Below are 22,362 nucleotides of genomic sequence, written 5' to 3'. Positions count from 1 at the left end.
CAATACAGAAAAGGGTCAGCTGGAATGGAAGGAGTACCGCTTGTTATGTAGCTACAGAAGCAATTCAGCAATGTATCCTTCCCAGTTTAGTCAGGAGTAACCAGGGACAGCTTTTGGTCAACTGGTACCCTAGGCAAAAGCAGTCCAAAGCCACACCACCTAGTGCCCCTATCCGGGTCTACCTACACCATCCAGATTAAGTATTTTCTACATTTTTCTCACTTGTTGTCTTGCTCTTCAGTTTTTCCTGTTTTCATTCAACACATTTTAAAGAAAACATTTCTTTACTACAAAAAAAAAAAAGTAAATACTGATAAGCACCCCTGCTAGAGTGGTGCCCTAGGCTGCCGCCTAGTTGGCCTATGCCTAAGGGACTAACCTAGAACCTTACTCAGTACTAATGTAATCATGACAAGACATCATTAAAAATGAAACGCTGCTCTGTCATGGTTGTTTTATATGCTGTAAATATATTCCACAGTAGGCTATTCTGTTAATTTTCTTAATCATTCAAACAGAAACCAAGAAAAAAAATTGCCAGTAAATAAAGCGATGGTTTTCATGGCAGCAAGAACAGCCTTACAACTTGTTCTGCACAAAGATTCTGAATTGCTCTGCTCCTGTAAAATGGGATTCGTAGTCACACATGATCTGCTTGTCAACAAGCTAACATGCATAAGTATGAATCACTAAACTGAGAAGTTTAAGCAATTCCGCAGCTGAGACACAAGTATATACACACACACACACACACACACACACACACACACACACACACACACACACACACACACACACACAGTGGCTATCTCATAGGGGTAGTTGAGTAGACAAAAGCCATTCCATTTATAAATAAAAAGTATAGAGTCTCTCATCCATTAAAACTAATCCAATATACAGATTACTTGGCATTAATCTGTTTTACCTCTTCAATCAGACAGCTCCAAGATGAACTGTGTTATTCCGTTGCAAAAAATGAAAACTAGCTTTAACAATATACACTACTCCAAAATCCAAATAAACCACCTTCAACCCAGCAATCAAACTATAAATTGAATGCATTTCAAAGGCAGTATTTGCATAAGACTATAGCTACTCCCTATTGTCCTGTATGCCTCATCAATTTTCACTAACCTTCAGTCCTCTCAGTTAGCTAAACTGGAGTAATGTTATAATAAAACTGTAAAATTTGCAAGTTACTGCATTAACCAATTGCTTCACATGTAGCACAGTGGCAGCTCACTCCAGCTGTTTAATTTACTACCTTTTTTCAAATTAAGGCTACCTACGACATCATGTGTACCCCAGACAGATGCCCTGCCACCAGCAAGTTATTAAAGTGGTAAATATCTACCAGACAACTATGCTCAATAAACTAACATCTAGTACTCACTCAAAAATCTCAAAACCATAACGGTGACTTGTCTGCACTCTGTATATATTGCTAAACTGTGAGACTCGATCCCAGAAGATTATCAAAAATATCTCATCGTGTCTATAATTTAAAATCTCTTTGAAACAATATCACTCAAGCATATGGTGCTGTACTTCTCACAGCCCAATTACAAAGACACATTCTTATTCTAAATCTTATCCGATCTCTAATTTACAAATCGATTGAAATCATACCTACGTTGCAATACCCTTGCACTCATCTACTAATTCTCCACAACATGCAGTCAAATCAAACAAATATCACTAAATTCTTTGCTTATGGGTTTCTAGTGAATTTAACTGGTTAGATAAACATACGCATATGCCTTATCTAATGTCTGCATGCAAAAATTATGGTGAGATATGCACGCACGCTGTAAAATAATGCTGTACTTTGTACTGATATGCGAGTTTTATGTGCTGTATATACTGTGTTCTATAGACATGTCTGAGCTAACATCCTGTACATATTACTTAATGGGTGTAACATGGGTATCACCTGTTAAACTGTATAATTTTGAGTGTTACTGTGTATTTTACTGTGAAAGCATTCAAATGTAAGCAATGCGCAGCTTTTCTCTTGGGGCCTCTGCTTAAAAGTGGATTTGCCAGTCAAACTGTGCCAATAAACAGTCAGACAAAAGAATATAGAGTCAGCCTTCCATATAGGATAGCAAAAACTACATGCAAACACAATCATATACACCTGCACAGACGCATACATGCACATACACAGGCACACATTTAGTACAAGCTCATCCTGCATCCACTATTTCCCATCCAAAGGAGTATCAAGCAGTGTGAGATTATTCAACACACACACACACACACACACACACACACACACACACACAATAAACATTCATCCACATACAGTTACAGCAACCACTTACATACCATTGCTGTACACACACACACACACACACACACACACACACACACACACACACACACACACACACACACAATAAACATTCATCCACATACAGTTACAGTAACCACTTACATACCATTGCTGTACACACACACACACACACACACACACACACACACACACACACACACACACACACACACACACACACAATAAACATTCATCCACATACAGTTACAGTAACCACTTACATACCGTTGCTGTACACACACACACACACACACACAATAAACATTCATCCACATACAGTTACAGTAACCACTTACATACCATTGCTGTACACACACACACACACACACACACACACACACACACACACACACACACACACACACACACACACACACACAATAAACATTCATCCACATACAGTTACAGCAACCACTTACATACCATTGCTGTACACACACACACACACACACACACACACACACACACACACACACACACACACACACACACACACACACACACACACACACACAATAAACATTCATCCACATACAGTTACAGTAACCACTTATATACCATTGCTGTACACACACACACACACACACACACACACACACACACACACAATAAACATTCATCCACATACAGTTACAGTAACCACTTACATACCATTGCTGTACACACACACACACACACACACACACACACACACACAATAAACATTCATCCACATACAGTTACAGTAACCACTTACATACCGTTGCTGTACACACACACACACACACACACACACACACACACACACACACACACACACACACACACACACACACACACACACAATAAACATTCATCCACATACAGTTACAGTAACCACTTACATACCATTGCTGTACACACACACACACACACACACACACACACACACACACACACACACACACAATAAACATTCATCCACATACAGTTACAGTAACCACTTACATACCATTGCTGTACACACACACACACACACACACACACACACACACACACACACACACACACACACACACACACACACAATAAACATTCATCCACATACAGTTACAGTAACCACTTACATACCATTGCTGTACACACACACACACACACACACACACACACACACACACACACACACACAATAAACATTCATCCACATACAGTTACAGTAACCACTTACATACCATTGCTGTACACACACACACACACACACACACACACACACACACACACACACACACACACACACACACACACACACAATAAACATTCATCCACATACAGTTACAGTAACCACTTACATACCGTTGCTGTACACACACACACACACACACACACACACACACACACACACACACACACACACACACACACACACACACACAATAAACATTCATCCACATACAGTTACAGTAACCACTTACATACCGTTGCTGTACACACACACACACACACACACACACACACACACACACACACACACAATAAACATTCATCCACATACAGTTACAGTAACCACTTACATACCATTGCTGTACACACACACACACACACACACACACACACACACACACACACACACACACACACAATAAACATTCATCCACATACAGTTACAGTAACCACTTACATACCATTGCTGTACACACACACACACACACACAGACACACACACACACACACACACACACACACACACAATAAACATTCATTCACATACAGTTACAGCAACCACTCACATACTGTTGCTGTACACACACACACACACTCACTCACAATAAACATTCATTCACATGCAGTTACAGTAACCACTGACATACCGCTGCTGTACACACACACACACACACACACACACACACACACACACACACACACACACACACACACACACACACACACACACACACACACACACACTCACACAAACATGTTACTTAGTTGTATCACCAATTGGAGCAGGAAACTGTACTCCTCCCTGCTCAGGATTCCCCAATGAATGACACAAGTGCACATGGTACATAGCTGGTGCAAATGTACATTTCATGCACTGCTCCACATTGAACTTGCACAGTACTGATGTCTGTGAATCATCATCGTATAGAAGGCTTCTGAGCAAAGCAGTGTGCTTAAATTCACACAGGTTTAACTTAAAAGGGCACACATAGAGTAACATACTTACATGTACCTCTGTAAACTCATTCTGCCTAGTAGTGCAGGTCTGTCCTATTGAGCAGGGGTGTCAGTGCCTACATGTTCCTCCTGGTACCTGCAACCAATACTTATGGTAGGCAATTTCCACAAGCAGTGAGGCTGTCTCTGAGTCCTAGGGCCTATCATTTACACAAATGTTTAACAATGAATGTTATTCTACACCTGAGGAGTTTGTAATACAGTACTTTTAAACTTGGCGATTTGAACACCCCAATGTTGAGCTCACGCATTACTGTTCTTATGTGCACCAGAATGATTCACTGTGTTTGAGCTTTTATTTTTATCTCTGCAGCAATGCAACTGTAAAGTTAGCATATAAAAGAAGGGGGTATGAAGGGCAAAGCCCCCCACACTGGATGGGAGAAGAAATGCTTTTTACATGTTTCGTAGAAGCTTTGACTAATTTGCTTAGTTTGGTTGAAAAGTCAAATCAGTTTAAACTTAACAAAATGTAAGTGAATTAATAACTTCTAGCCTTATCTACATGCTGTACTGATGTAGTACCCTATACTTGCTAACCGGATAAGGCAAGAAACATCATTCCTTACTTCCTTAGAATAACTGAATCAAGAAAATACTTTATATATGCATTCCTACCATTTTCTACCAGCCTGACAGCAACTCCTATGGAGTGGAAAGCTTTTTGTACCAGGACATTTTACATAACAATTCTTACATATATATTCAGCAGAAATACATACAAATATTTCAAGCATAGGCACTTATGACTTTCTACCCTGTCAATATGCCAAAACGGTTGTTCCCAAAATAAGCGTCCAGGCTGTTCTTAAAAATAAACTAGTACTTGCTTTAATGTCTGTTCCATGCATCCGCTACTCATTCAGAGAACCAATTAGTACACTTCCCATTTCTACATAATCTTCTTTATAGGTTGTCTGATGTTTCTCTACTACTTTTTGATAACCCCACACATTCCCAGAGATAGTTGGCTCTAAATGCCCTATATACCTGAATACGGTCTCCTCTTAAATATCTATTTGAGACACTGCACAAGTTCCGATATATCAGTCTTTCACAACAACTTAAATTTTCACATCCATGGATACCGTTGGCATATTTTTGCTGTACTCTTCCCAGTTTACACATGCTTGTTTTCTTATAAGGTTTCCAAATTGTTATTCCATGCTCAAGTTTGGATCTAATGAACTAACGAGCAATGACTCCATCATTTCTGATTTTCTAGACTAAATAAATCCTTTTATACAACCCATAGTTCTATAACTATCATTAACCAATTGGTTGATATGATTAGAAAAACTCATAGCTGAATCTGCCCATATATCCAGGTCCTTAAATGAATCTACAGCAGCAATCATTGTGTGCTGAATGAAATATTCAGCATTCATTTTGTGTCTCCCACATCTCATATGCTTAGTTTTTGATGTATTTATCAGCATATTATTCTCCTGTGCCCAAATGGTCAATTTAGTCAAATTCTTTTGCATGCATGCCCTGTCTGTAACACACACAGTCAATTTACTCATTTTCAAGTCATCTGCATACAGACTGTAGAAAATCTTAGATGAAAAAGACAGATCTGACAATTCAATTTCAACAGGTATGGGCATAGGATAGAGCCCTGTGGGACACCCTGACTGAAACTTTGAATTTCACCTGTTCAACTGCTGTATGATACTTGCCATGTCATATTTGCAATCCAGACAGCTCTCTATCTTATCAAGAATACATCGATACCTAGTTGTTAACCAGTGTTTTGTTTATGACCGTATCAAATGCTGAAGTTAAATCTATATAAATTACATCACAACACAGTTTTTCATTCTTAGCTATTATATTGTTATTGAATATCATGTTACAGGTGGTAATAAACCTATTTTCACCACATGCATGCTGATATATGTTTACAAGTCCCAACCTTTCAAATTCTGACACTAATTTATCGGATATAACCTTCTCCATTACATTCCACAACATGAAAGTACACTTAAGGGTCTGTATGACTCTGGATTTGGCCTACTCCCTTTTCACTTAAATAGAGGTCTAACAAATGCATGGCTCCAATCTTGAGGAATCTCCCCATATTTATAAGGCCTAGAAAATAAAAGATATAATGGTACTGTAAGTTTATGCTAAAGTGTTTTCAGGTTATTTAACTAATTCCATATCCTCCCTGTGCTTTGTTTGGATTCAGTTTGCAGAGTTCTTTTTCAATATAATGTAATCTGATTTCAGTATCTGAGCTTACCTGGATGTTACTAGGACAATTTATTATCCCCTTTATACAGCCAAACTGATTTGCATAAAATTTTGTAAATGTTGTGTCTGAGATTAAATTTTAGAATCTACGTAGTTTATCAATTTGTATGTCTCTACTCCTACCACATCTTATGTATCTATAAAATGTTTTCCTATTATGCTCAATATCTTCATATAAATTTGCTTTAAAATGTTCTTGCTCATCTCACAGTATGTTCAATTTGTCTGTACAGTTTGTTTATTTCAGTTTTCAAAGTCGTAGCTCAACCTCTTTTCTATTTCTTATATTTTTTGTCTCTCACCTTAATCAAGTTACTTGATATTGTGGAAGTGTATCATCCTGAAGTTGTGTACCTGGATCCTGATGCTAAACATTTTTTGTTTGTTTTTCTACATTCAAACAATTTCTCTTTCAAAACATTCCACATTCTTTCTGCAGTTTTTACACTGAATGTAGCATTCCAATTGTTTTCACATAGTAATCATTTTGCCTCCATATAATTTGTTATTAATGTTTTGCGCATTGGTTTAGATTTCAGTTTGGAAGAATTATCTAGTACCAAATTAACCTTTATAACCCTATGATCACTGCATACCAATTGCGGTAAAACTTGACATGGAGTCAACATAATTTCTTTAGGATCACAAACAATTCTAGTATGTTCCATTTTCTGGTATTCTTTTTTACAATCTGAAGCAATAATTTTCTGAGTAATATCGTTGAATCAGTATTACTCCAGTCATGGAAGAAATGTATGAATTCCTCTACGTCAACAGCACTTAACTTTGGTGATCTATACACTCCAACAATTGTTATATGGCTTTTGTGCGCACTACTTAAAAACAGTTTACATTTCCTTTAAGAGAGAACCACAGGCACTATAAAAACTCCGCACACATTCATTATTTTCTGTTATTTCACTGAGAAAGTGATGCAATTAAATAATTAATAAATGAATAAATATATGTGTGCTCTCACTTGCCTTTTCCAAGTAGTTGAATTCTATAGCAAGCTCCCGAAAGAAAAAATAGACATGGTTTTGCCATTCCACAGCATGAACAAAATATGGCTCTAAAATACAACACAGAAATAAAAATAAGGTATTACTGCTTGCTTAAGGCACAAATTCCATCTCCTTAGTGACCTTGCAGACTTTAAAAAAAGGCATTGAGTCAAACATACTATAATGGAAGGCAATGATACAATGCAGTTTTACAACTCTTATAACTCTGGCACTGCAACTTTTTGTTAGTGATGTAGGAGTTGTGATCTTTGTTTCTACTCAAGCCTGCAGTATTTAAGTACTTCCTAATATCGATGCAATCCCACTGCCAAAAAAAGGAAAAACAGTAGCTTACTCTTTGAAATTCATTAGTAAGTCTGTAGGTTGATGTCAAAAATCTGTAGTTTCTCCTCTTTAACTAGTGCAATGGTGAGGAAATATTTTCTGCTGTGTGTGCAAATTATGAAGATGGGGAGTAGCAAAAGACAGTGGTAGAAACAATAGGGTTAAAACTCCCACAGATCACTGGTTTTGCATTACTTATGCATCTTGTGCATGTTGACTCTAACTTCAGTTTTTAAAATTAATGTACTATTTTTTTTTTTTTATGGAAGTGTGACAGCACCTTTAGCTGCAGAAATCCCAGAAGGGCCTCTGTGCAATGAAATAGGAACTCTCCTCTGTATGCCTACTGGGGCCTATTCAGGTAAGGTTTGCCCTGTATTTGTGTTTTAATTCACATTTTAGATAAATGAACGGATGCTTGCAAGTATAGTCCCATTTTTGGGGTAGATTTTATGTACGCACACACACTCACAGACATACATGTGCACACACACACACACACACACACACACACACACACACACACACACACACACACACACACACACACACACGCACACCTCATTTTCTGTTCTTTTGTGAGCCATCAACTGTTTTCCTTTTATGCTAGCTAAACTGAAGCAATCTTGTAATACAGAAAAAAAAAAACACTGAATCGGTGTTCCTTATCTGGACAGATTTGGATCCTCAACTCACATGTTTAGCCCTAAGAAACAGTGTATTAATCTGTCCACATTTTTTCATACCCTTGAATTTCCTGTTTAGTCTGAAATAACCAGAGAGCCTGATTCTTGTGGTTGCATAATTCATGCATGTATAGTATTTGTAAAGTTAGCTGTGCCACTTAAGCAGTAGACACTGTGACTAGAAGACACAACGAATAATAATCCCTTTTTCTGTTTATTTAACAGTATTTTACTTGTTAAAGCAGAGCTCTGTAGTATAGAGGGACAAAGCCATAAATATGACCCAAATGATCCGATCCAAGTTTGAACACTGTCTTTGGTACTACAAGGGCAGGTTATGGTAGAGTGGGATTGAGTGGCTTATGCCAGCTCAGTAAGAAGGGGGGGGGTCATCCTGGTTGTCCAGCCTTCTTCTATGCAAGAAAGGGCCTGCATGACATATTGCCAAGGGCTAGGGGATGTGACCTGGTGCAGTCTCAGGTTGGTAATGGTAGCTCTTGTAGGCTGGGTTTGTGAGGGCATGCATGTGTCAGGAGGAAGGAATAGGATGCCCCTGAAGTGATGTGGGTGCTCACATTAGCTACTATAAGCATGGTTGGGGCATACAAATACACTCTCATTGACAGAATGTCATTGAAAACCCAACTCACTGCCCTAGTTGCCTGTATGATGTTCCACCCCTCCTATCAGGCATGCTATCACTCTCACTAGACTGCCATCCATTCGTAACTAAATAAACTGCATGACTATGTTGACCGGAAAGATGTTAAAGTGCTGTTCTGTGTTTTTACAAGAGCACTCGTATGACAACCAATATAAGAAACAAAGCAATACAGCAAAATGAATGGACTGCCACAGCTGCTATATGGAAGGCATGTGGAAACAAAAACTATGGCTTCAGTAAATGTGCACTACATGTTGGCTGTCGCGCAACTAACCAGGACTGATGCCATAATGAATATCAGGAATGACCAGGTACAGTCACAAGTCCTTGCCAGCTGGAGAAAAATTATTCAGAAGCAATAATCTACTGCACCCTGTTTTTACTGTTAAAGAAGAGCCGCTTTATGTGGCCCATGTATTCTTATTATGTGGCTCCTGAATGGTAACCTTAACCAAGTGCTACTCTAGAGTGCTGGATGTGAAGCTGGCAGGGTATGTAAAAACAATAAAAAATTAAGTCCTTTGCCTAAAGTTGCATGTGGTGGCCTAAAAGAACTTACAGTCATGTGTTTAGATCACGTGAATAAGAGTTGCCTAAGCTTAATAGCTTGAGAAGGCAATTGCTCATATTATGTTGCTTCACAACAATGTGCCATTGTAGTACTCATGTTGGTATGAGTTTGTGGATGGAATAACTTTGCAGCCTCTTGCACAAAGAGCAACACAAGTGTTATACTGCTTGTCAGTGACTCTTCTTTTTCCTTGAACAGATAATAATAAAGTAAGGGTGGGTGGGAATCAAACACCCCAAAATGGGTGCTACAGGGGGAGCTGTTCCCTGTAAAACAATTTTTTTGTCACTACTTGCTCAAATTATGACAAAGTTGAGCACGTCTATTATGAAAATGTGTCTACCTAACCATTCATTTTAAAGATATTGTTGTCAAGTTACTGTGATACAGACTCACGTGTGTCAAAGAGATGCAATAGTTCCAGAAGCCAGGCAGTGATACAGAGACCCTACACTCAACTAAAAGCTGCAGTGAATGTAAAAACGAATGAAATATACTACGAGCATCACTCCTGCATTCTTGGGAATGGTCATCTGTACTACATCCATATGTACATGCTTATTAATTTCTGCGGATGCACACTCAGAATGACCAGATGTGATGTGAAGGGAGTCAATCATGATAGAAGACATTAATTTTGATGCTAAATGGCTTCCTTGAACATTCCATCAGCGATAACTGGCTTCGATAAGAGGAATTCAACACAATAGTAGCTAACCAGTCCCAAAGGAACCCAGATGGAAAATTTATAAAACACCTTTAAAAACTTCTCAAGAAATGTATCACTAGAGTAAACTTCTTTATCACAAACTTACTTGCTAATCAGAATGACATACAGGTGACCACTGCTACACTGGTCACTAACAATGTTTCTGTTAAAATGAAAACTACATTACAAATAGGACTTAATAAAATCAGAGTTATGGAGACAATCTTGCAATTCTTACTATCAATATGTCAATGAAAGGCAAGTGATAAATTTTACTAAAAGTCAGAAAAGGAGGAAGGAATAGGATTCTTCTTCCATTACTATAAAGACTGGAAAATTGCAAATGGGCTATATTATTTGAAATACAGCATTCCAATGGACACTATTAATGTAAGACACGATACATAGCATATAAATGCTAAGGTATTTTCAACAAGTAGAAGGCCTATTTCCAACTACTCAACAAATGAAAGAAGAAGGGGTCTATATTAGCAAATCAAAATGTCACTTACCCGAACACCTAATGATTGACACATACTCATCAAACTACAAAAACTATGAATGTCCACTTAAGCGTATTTTTTCCCAGGGGAAAATCATTTGGCCATAGTTGGGAACTTGCCCTTTTCTCCACTGTAGAGTGATCTTGGAGTTGGTATATTTAGTTGGGGAGGGTGTGGGGGAGGGATAAAGCCCCCCACTTTTTTAGGGTTTGACAGTGTGTTTGGGTTTTGGTTGGCCAAGCAATTTTTCCCCTGGGAAAAAATTTGCTTATGTAGCCATTCATATTTTTTGTAGTTCGATGATTATGTGTCGATCATTAGGTGTTCAGGGAAGTGACATTTCAATTTGCTAATATAGACCCAGAAGAAGAATTACTTGACATGACGAATGATACAAAAAAGTATGACCATCACCGCAATGATACAAAAAAATGTATGACCATCACCACTTACCCAATAAAAGTAACACTCCCACCAGATCTTACCTCTAATATGTATGCATAAGCCAGACCTATCAAAGAAGGCTGGGGGGGGCAAAAACATTTTCTAAGGAAAATGATCTATCAGTTTCACATGCAAAGAGTGCGGCAGATCAGACCACTGACCACGGTCATTTCCAGAAGGTCATGATGGAAAAGTTTTGAATTCAGGGAAAGAAGGATGAGAGACGACAATGAAAACCATGAGAGAAAAAGCTGCTGTTGTAGTGTTCCCAATAATGATCACACCACAAGCAGGATATCCAGGTCACTATTCTAAACTTACAGGGGCAGCAGAGACATCTAAAATGCCTGAGAGACTTCCCTTGGAAGCTTAGTGTAGGGAAGGGAGTGAACTTTTGATTAAGAAACACTATAAATGTTACTAAAATGAATACAAAAATGTATTACTTTTATTAAATGAACACAATTAGGTAACAGCCAATGTTTTGAAAGTGTTGAGGAAACCCAATAAGAATGTGATAAAACAGAGTTCAAAAACCTTTACTCAGATACAATAATGTCATACCTTGGTAAATGTATGCATTTGAAAAGTAACCTGAAACATATATTTACAAGTTGCTAACTCTGCTCACATTTGTGCTAACATAAATGACAGGGAATGCTGAGTGTGTGTGATTTGCTCACGTACAGCATGGATCTGCTGGGCATGCCAGTTTAGCAGGAGATATTCTGAAATAAAAGATGCATTGAAGAGCAGCTCTGTTCTCTATGTATTTATTATTTTACTGTCAATGTATGCTTAAGGCAAATACATGACATTCCTCTTCTGTTCATGTACACCTCCAATGTTTTCCCTTCGGCCTACAGTGCTGTATGAAATTATGCATATGAAATTCTCCACACATCTGTCTCCCTCTCTCTCTCTCTCTCGTTCTCTCTTTCTTGTGCTTTTGACTTCACAGCATGGATTAAAAATGACTTTAGCAGAATTCAGCACTAAATCTGAATTAATAAGCTGTCTCCTCAATGCCCCAAATCTGTTTCTTTGACATACTGAGCATCTGTTCAACTGCCCCTCCTTCTGTACATCTTATAGTGATATATCAGACTAGCTTCATCTTGAACTGTGATGTAATCTAAACTGCCTAAACAATACAGCTGCAATCCCACTTTGGAGTGACAGGTTTAGGTTGTCATTTTAAGGAAAAAAATGCTGTCTGAATGAAAGGATTCTGAATCCCTTTACCTTTGGCTGTGCTTTAGTATGTCTGCTGTGACACTTCAGGTCAACAGTTTACAGCAAATTTAGAGTGCACAAGTCACATCAGTTTGGGTTTCTGTGCACTCAGTCCTTATTTGTGTACATTGTGCATTTTATTTTAGGCCTTGGTTACAAATCTTTTCTGTATGGAACAGAAATGCTGGAAAATATAGTCTGACAGAAAGCTGAATCGCATGCAGGTTATAAGAAAACAGAGGTGGTAACAAAACAACACTAAAACCTGGTTTTACAGAAAGGATACCTTTTTATAGAGTTATGAACACATTGCAATACAAGTAGCATTACTGTTATTTTTTTGCATACATTTACAGTTTTGTCCAGTCCAGTAAAAGAAAATATCTTGAATTGTTTAAGAATACTTATTCTCCATCACTAGCAGAAATTATACATATATATAGTGCTGCCTCCACAACTGTTCACCTGAAGTTAAGATATCAGTTCTAGCACTCAGTTACTCCGTTTTTAAAGCATGAATCATTATTATGTAAAGGAGAGAGGAAGGACTATCCAGATGGGAAAAATATTTCAACATGAGAACTCACAATGACTAACTACAAAACCCATAGCAACAGTATTATTTTAGAATATAATGCTACTGGCACTAAACCAGAATAAGGTACTGTCATGTTATTAATGGGATCAGTAAGCAACTAGGTACCAGAGGATAAGCTAAGACGGGAAGGATGGAATGCTTGAAAGGAACTGTGCTGTGTAGCTGCCTAGTATCTGAGAACAGGAGACATGATACTAGTATGTTTCGTAATGGAGAGCAGGATGGATGGAAACCTGCGGTGGGCTGGCCACGTGTGGGGAGCATGATTGCTGTAAAAACACTCCATTGTAACACAGTCATACCCCATCTGACATAAGACACAAACTAGGATAGAATACAACAAAAAACTGTTCTCCCACTGTTCTGAATATTATAAAGCAAGGAGGGAAGGATCAGTACACCCAGACTATATGCCAATCAAGAGATTAACCAGAGAACCAGGGTACAACTGAAGTCCACCTTATGAAAGTACTGCTAAGTGAAAAAGGGAAGCCTTAGATACAGCAACACGAAAAAATGCAGTATCAACAATATTTAAGTGTGATAGACCCCTGGTTAATATGAATGAGTTAAATATATTTTTTATGTAATGAAGTGAAATACAGGGGTACCTGCAGGAAGATCACCTTAGTGGTACATCAGCAGCCCAAATCGGGAGGGAGCTGAGGTGCTTGGCTTTACATGTCAGCATCAGATGAGGCAGACCCATACAGAGGTTCTAACCAATAATTAACCTTAGAATTATCTTGAAATTGTAACATTTAATGTCTGCCAGGGATAAGATAAAAGTAGGGTATGGTCAATAAAGCAAGAGAGTTTAGTTAAGCAAATATAAATAAAACCAACCCTATTACGTCTGAGACAGAGAATTAAAGAGATGTAAAACCCGTATCAGTTCCATGATATCTAAAATAACATATAGTTTGTTACCCACACATGAACCAGTAGGATTACTAGAGAGCTGGGCATGTAAAATTTCTTTTACATATCTTTTTGGGTTCCATTAGAGAAATGGCATGTCTTATGTTCTGCCAATAAAATATTATGGTCTACACATTACATTTAAATGCCAGTTTTAGGCCAGTAAAAGTTGCCCCTGTTATTTTACCCTTTCCATGTTAGAATAAATCTGATACGTAGGGGACAAAATGACTGTAGTGTTGCTATATTTAGGTTTGAAGCTGTGTGGCCTGTCTGAGAAGACGATATGCTGTGTAAGAAACTGAAGTATTTGTTCATATATAAGTTTCTCAAGTATTTTGGCTAAAGGATGAAGAATGGTTATGGGGCAGTAAGCTGATCTTGGGGTGGGGTACTTTAGGGAAAGTTACTACTGAGCATTGCTTGAATAAACTTGAAACAATGCTGGTTGTTAAGAGAGAGAGAGGCTATAAATGATCCCAAATTTACTACAGATTTAAATGCTTAACAAAGACAACGTGCAAGGTAGCTTCTGTATGTGGAATACGATTTAAGTACAAAAGTGATGCTTTGGTACAGAGGGATAAAGCCATTACTGCACTTTAGATGATCCATGTTTGATTAGCGGCATGGCTGCTGGAGAAGTTGTGTGGGGGAGAATAGGAGTGAGCAGACAACTGCAGCTTGCCTATCCTGGGAGGGGAAGGCAGACTGGGGTTACTGCAGTGGCAGCATTATGAGCCTAGCGAGCTCCATGTTTCAAGCATTTGATCAGGAGTTGCTTCTGTGAGAAGGGAGGTAATCTAAGCTAAATGCAACTGCAGCATTCTAACCTGGGGAGCTCCATGCTGCAATCAGTATACTGCATGGTTAGGAGGTTATACATATGCAGAAGTGCACAAACATCTCCTGAGGGAGGGAAACAGCAGTATGACACTGCACAAGCATCTCTGATCTCTGAAGTGGACATACATCTCCTGAGGGTGACAGACTGCAGTATGACACTACATAAGCATCTGTGCTCTCCGTAGTGTAAGTGTATCTCCTGAGGGCAGCAGTATGACAGCATCCGTGATCTCTGAAGTGTAAGTGCATCTCCTGAGGGTGGCAGGCAGCAGTATGACACTGCACAAGCATCTGTGATCTCTGATGTGTAAGTGCATCTCCTGAGGTTGACAGACTGCAGTATGACACTGCACAAGCATCCGTGATCCCTGAAGTGTAAGTGCATCTCCTGAGGGCAGCAGGCAGCAGTATGACACTGCACAAGCATCCGTGATCTCTGAAGTGTAAGTGCATCTCCTGAGGGCAGCAGGCAGCAGTATGACACTGCACAAGCATCTGTGATCTCTGAAGTGTAAGTGCATCTCCTGAGGGCAGCAGATAGCAGTATGACACTGCACAAGCATCCGTGATCTCTGAAGTGTAAGTGCATCTCCTGAGGGCAGCAGGCAGCAGTATGACACTGCACAAGCATCTGTGATCTCTGAAGTGGACGTGCATCTCCTGAGGGCAGCAGATAGCAGTATGACACTGCACAAGCATCCGTGATCTCTGAAGTGTAAGTGCATCTCCTGAGGGCAGCAGATAGCAGTATGACACTGCACAAGCATCTGTGATCGCCAAAGTGTAAGTGCATCTCCTGAGGGCAGCAGACAGCAGTATGACACTGCACAAGCATCCGTGATCTCTGAAGTGTAAGTGCATCTCCTGAGGGCAGCAGGCAGCAGTATGACACTGCACAAGCATCTGTGATCTCTGAAGTGTAAGTGCATCTCCTGAGGGCAGCAGATAGCAGTATGACACTGCACAAGCATCTATGATCGCCAAAGTATAAGTGCATCTCCTGAGGGCAGCAGACAGCAGTATGACACTGCACAAGCATCTATGATCGCCAAAGTATAAGTGCATCTCCTGAGAGCAGCAGACAGCAGTATGACACTGCACAAGCATCCGTGATCTCTGAAGTGTAAGTGCATCTCCTGAGGGCAGCAGATAGCAGTATGACACTGCACAAGCATCTGTGATCTCTGAAGTGTATGTGCATCTCCTGAGGGTGACAGACTGCAGTATGACACTGCGCAAGCATCCATGATCCCTGAAGTGTAAGTGCATCTCCTGAGGGCAGCAGATAGCAGTATGACACTGCACAAGCATCTGTGATCTCTGATGTGTACATGCATCTCCTGAGGGTGACAGACAGCAGTATGACACTGCACAAGCATCTGTGATCTCTGATGTGTACATGCATCTCCTGAGGGTGACAGACTGCAGTATGACACTGCACAAGCATCTGTGATCTCTGAAGTGTACTACATCTCCTAAGGACAGCAGACAGCAGTATGACATTGTGCAAGCATCCGTGATCTCTGAAAGTGCATCTCCTGAGGGCAGCAGATAGCAGTATGACACTGCACAAGCATCCGTGATCTCTGAAGTGTAAGTGCATCTCCTGAGGGCAGCAGGCAGCAGTATGACACTGCACAAGCATCTGTGATCTCTGAAGTGTAAGTGCATCTCCTGAGGGCAGCAGATAGCAGTATGACACTGCACAAGCATCTATGATCGCCAAAGTATAAGTGCATCTCCTGAGGGCAGCAGACAGCAGTATGACACTGCACAAGCATCTATGATCGCCAAAGTATAAGTGCATCTCCTGAGAGCAGCAGACAGCAGTATGACACTGCACAAGCATCCGTGATCTCTGAAGTGTAAGTGCATCTCCTGAGGGCAGCAGGCAGCAGTATGACACTGCACAAGCATCTGTGATCTCTGACATGTACATGCATCTCCTGAGGGTGACAGACTGCAGTATGACACTGCACAAGCATCCATGATCTCTGAAGTGTAACTGCATCTCCTGAGGGCAGCAGACAGCAGTATGACACTGCACAAGCATCTGATCTCTGATGTGTACATGCATCTCCTGAGGGTGACAGACTGCAGTATGACACTGCACAAGCATCTGATCTCTGATGTGTACATGCATCTCCTGAGGGTGACAGACTGCAGTATGACACTGCACAAGCATCCATGATCTCTGAAGTGTACTACATCTCCTAAGGACAGCAGACAGCAGTATGACATTGTGCAAGCATCCGTGATCTCTGAAGTGTAAGTGCATCTCCTGAGGGCAGCAGATAGCAGTATGACACTGCACAAGCATCCGTGATCTCTGAAGTGTAAGTGCATCTCCTGAGGGTGGCAGGCAGCAGTATGACACTGCACAAGCATCCGTGATCTCTGAAGTGTAAGTGCATCTCCTGAGGGCAGCAGATAGCAGTATGACACTGCACAAGCATCTGTGATCGCCAAAGTGTAAGTGCATCTCCTGAGGGCAGCAGATAGCAGTATGACACTGCACAAGCATCCGTGATCTCTGAAGTGTAAGTGCATCTCCTGAGGGTGGCAGGCAGCAGTATGACACTGCACAAGCATCCATGATCTTCTCACCACCTCTGGACATGGGTAGCATGGGAAGCTAAGGCTGATCCAGTTTACCCATTGAGCAAAGCGGCAGCTAGTGGCAGTTCATAATCAGTTATGGGAATGAAAAATGGACTTAAGTGCAAAAGGAAGGGCTTTACAAAATTCAGAGTTAGCACAAATTGGGAGTAATTCAGTGAAAAAAATTAAACTTTTTTATATGGGAGTGCTAAGATGCAAGAACCTCACAGGACTGTTACTACAACCAAAGATTAAAACAAACCACCTCATTTATTATGTCTAGGGTATGTGATATTACTATATGTGTTTGAGATGACACATACAAGCACAACAGTTATATTGTAGCTATTATATCTAGGGTGTGTGATATTACTACATGTGTTTGAGAGGACACATACCAGCACAACAGTTATATTGTAGTTATTATGTCTAAGGTGTGTGATATTACTACATGTGTTTGAGATGACATATACCAGCACAACATTTATATTGTAGTTATGTCTAGGGTGTGTGATATTACTGCATGTGTTTGAGACGGCATATACAAGCACAACAGTTATATTGTAGTTGCAGTAAAATATATTGAAAAGAATATCACTTATATAATATTAATACATCCCATTTCAACAGTGGTACTGCAGATTCAACAAACAGTTTTAGCAGGAGTAATACATGTGTGTGCCAACATACTGAACTGCATCCTTCCAGTATATTACTCAACAATATTAGTACTGTAGTCTTAGTAAAGCACACCTAGTAGATGTTTATTACTCAGCGTCTATAATGCTCCCTGAGGTAACCCATCAAGACAGTGTATTGTAGTAAAAGCAAAGCACTCCCAAAAAGTGAACCACTTACTTTGTACTAATGCTCATAGCAATATCCCTCCACATACCTTCACCGAAGTTTTAGCAGAGAAACCAAATAAGATTATGAGTTTTTTTGTACTAATATACTGTACTCTGTTCCACCAGATATGTAGTGCAGATACAGTTCTTCCTTCATATTAGAAGTCTTACTTACACACCAATATGTGTAGGTGTTAATGAATCTGGCCCATCTGTAGCTGCAGCAAAACATCCCAGCTGGGTCCATTAAGGTAACTATCAGGCATGCTCACCATAAGTATGAATTAATGCATACTGATACACATTTTATTCCCCTTCCATAACATTTGTACTAGAGTAAAACTTGCAGTATTGGATTACAACATAGTGGGTACAAATGTAGTGTGAAGCACTGTTGTTGCATAGTCACAGCCTCAAGTAGGTTAGAGAAAGGTACCAAGTCAAAAGTAATAATGTACCTTTAAACCACTTTGAATCATGTTTGACGGTCCGTAAGGTTGGACTACCACCAAGACTTCTGTAGATAACAGCATCGATGGCTAGGAAATCAGTCACAGTGGCTGTGAACAGCTTTCCCTCTTAAAAAGACAAAAAAAAAAAAAAGTTGTTTAAGTTTCTTCATGTTTGGCACAGAATATCTACAACAGCAAACAAGAGTTAGTGACACAATCTAAACAGACCATTTTATGGTTCTAACCACTTTTTTCTGAGTTGAGGTGATCATATAATTCATTCCAGTTCAATATTACTCTCTGCTAGTAAAACACAACATGGTGGTGCAGTGGTTAGCATTACTACCTCACAGCAAGAGGTTCTCCGGTTTGATCCTCGGGTGGGGTGCCTTCTGTGCGGAGTTTGCATGGTTTCTCTGTGGTCGCGTGGGTTTCCTCCCACATCCCAAAGACATGCTGTAGGTGGAATGGACACTGTAAATTGGCCCTAGGTGTGAGTGCGTGCATGTGCCTTCTTTGGAAGGTTGGGCACCAGGCTGGCAACTCAACACCATAAAACTCCACTGCCAATCATAAGCTGACAAGTGATCTGCTGTGGCGACCCCTAACCAGGAAAAGCCAAAAGAAGAAGTAAAACACAGCATGCACCACAGCTGCAATTAGGAAAATAACATTTACAGCTTCAGAAAATTAAATTCACCTGCTGTGATAAGCAAGAATACCCACCAGCTGCATTTCTTACAATTTTATCATTTCAGAAATCATGCAATTTTAAACAGTTTTATATATAAACGGAATGTGAATATGCATACAACAGTACGTTTACATGCAGAAAAGAATTTCATTTAATACCTATGAAGTATGTGCTGCACCTCAAAAACACAAAAGGGGCAACTAAAGCTAGACGTTCACATATTAAAAATGAGGATGGCCAGTGACACCTTAAAATTTAAACATCACAGACATGCTTAATTCTCAGACAAAGCAAGCCTCCTGGTCTACTTAGTTTAGAAAAATAACCAAATAACTTCTCTTTTTACAAATGTACCTTTCATTTTCCCTGTCCTTGTAGTTTAAATCTCTTTTAGCCACTCTGTGCCATACTCCCTGCATACATCTACCTAACTATGGTCCATTGCTTCCTGTGATGGAAAGCTCAGCTTAGATACCACCCTTTCAATTAATATGCGCGTTTGTTTTCCTCTCTCAATTTGTTTTCCTTAGCAGTTTTAACACTGTGTACTATTATGTTTATACCTCCTCTTAACTGGGACTGCTACTTCGATTCACTTTCATTTATTCCCTTCAACATTTTAAAGACCTGAATCATGATGCTTCTGCTGTCTAATGTGTATATATTTATTTCATTTTATATATAAGATAGACAGCTATAGATATAAAATATACTGTGCTCCTAGAAGATTTCATTGTATTCTAGGAACAGAATCTTCTAGTCAGTGTTTGTATTGTTGATAGCCAAACACAGGAACTCTGCTTAAACCCTAACCTTTTTCCCCTTCTGTCTCATCCTGCTGTTAAGGCACAATATATATGACAAAATCCCACACGGATAACCAGTGTGGGTTCTGATGCTTCCATGCATAGTTAGTAGTGTTTCCATGAGCTTCCTCACTATTAATGTGAGGCTTAATAATCCCTTGTTTTCCAGTTCAGCCTCAGGTTAATATTTATGGATAGATAATATGTAAGCTGCTTTTTATTTCATTTACCAGGTCTTGAAAGACCTATGGAACATGACACCCACGACTGCTGGAAGAACCCTTGATAACTCTTTACGTATAGCAGAAGGCTGCACCTGTGGAACTCTTTAGACACCCTGCTTCATTTCTGTCTCCTCTGTTTTCCTGTACTCATGGCTTTGCCAGTCGTCATATTTCCAGCCTACTTCCAACTATACCTATATCACCCTTAGTTATCTACCCCATGTTGTTAATGCTCGATTCGCTATGATCATCAATGGCTTGAAAGGTTTATCAGTGCTGTTCACTTCTGTGATTTCTCTAGATTTCTAACAAATTACTTACCTTCTTCCATTCATATGTTCTGTATTTTGGGAATAGCTATGTCATATATTTGCCCACATGCCTGTTTACTTGTCTACATGTAAGCCTATAATTTTTTTTAATACTTCAAAGCCATCAGTGCAGTGTTACTCTGTTGTGGAACAGCCTAAGACTCAGTTAATAACGGACTTTTATACTCCAGATTCAGATCAGTTCACTGCAGTTGCCATAACCAGACAAAGCAAAACAAAGCATGCTGACCCAATCCCTTAAGTGCTTGATACTGAACAGATGTTGCACTTTGAACAATCTATTATCAATGCATGTTATGCCATTAAACCATGGGCAATATAAATTATTTCTTATTTATATAAACTTGTTACTCAGGTAGATCCATTGAACCTAAAGGTCACTTTTTCAAATTATCCACCATTACAAAGGCATGAAGTGATTGGCTAGCGTCCTGTACAGAGACAGTGAAAAAGTACAGTTTTGTACCTACCATAAATGTAGATGTTCGAGGATCCACATTGCTGCAGTCCTAACTATTGGGTAGTCCGCTGTCCAGTCGGCCCGAATACCAAAGTATATGGCTGACGTCGGTCAGGGCGCATTAGACTGACGTCAGTATGTCAGGGTACTAATGCGCATGACCGACGTCATATCCTCAGTCTTTTCTTGCCCCAGATGTCAGAAGACCCTGAAAAGATAAGGCCAAAAACCAAAAACTCCCAAAATACCTGCACCAAAAAATATATGTACAATATATACACAATTAGCAGAATATAACTTCACCTACACAACCACCCCTAAACAGAGTTCGGAACGAGGGAGGGTAAATTGGACTGCAGCAATGTGGATCCTCGAACATCTACATTTATGGTAGGTACAAAACTGTACTATGTTCTTCATTCCACATTGCTGCAGTCCTAACTATTGGGTAGAATCCCAAAGCAGAGGTAAGGGAGGATGGCAAATCATAAGGAAGCAGGAACTGACAACATGCCTTGCAAAATAGCTGTGGCAAGACCAGCCCTAGACTTAGAGTAGAGAGGAAGGTGATAATGCTTAGTGAAAGTATGCACTGAACTCCAAGTAGCTGCCTCCAAAATATCCT

The 22,362-nt window shown here is 39.7% G+C and overlaps 1 protein-coding gene across 2 annotated transcripts in view; it reads right to left on the bottom strand.

The window, feature by feature from the left end:
• The window catches only part of SEMA6B (semaphorin 6B), a 1,264,941-nt gene that overhangs the window by 213,470 nt on the left and 1,029,109 nt on the right, over positions 1-22,362 (bottom strand). For both annotated transcript variants that reach the window (XM_044053908.1, XM_044053909.1), the window contains exons 9-10: positions 19,228-19,347; positions 7,777-7,865 (exon numbers count right to left, since the gene is read on the bottom strand). In XM_044053908.1, coding sequence (XP_043909843.1) covers positions 7,777-7,865; positions 19,228-19,347 — 209 coding nt within the window. The remainder of the gene's footprint in view (positions 1-7,776; positions 7,866-19,227; positions 19,348-22,362) is intronic.

The sequence above is a fragment of the Protopterus annectens genome, chromosome 13.part0 (genome assembly GCF_019279795.1).
Source record: "Protopterus annectens isolate FY-2018-M chromosome 13.part0, PAN1.0, whole genome shotgun sequence".
In the NCBI taxonomy this organism is placed as follows: domain Eukaryota; kingdom Metazoa; phylum Chordata; order Ceratodontiformes; family Protopteridae; genus Protopterus; species Protopterus annectens.
Note: the sequence above shows the minus strand (reverse complement) of the source record. Positions and strands in the feature narration are given on the sequence as shown.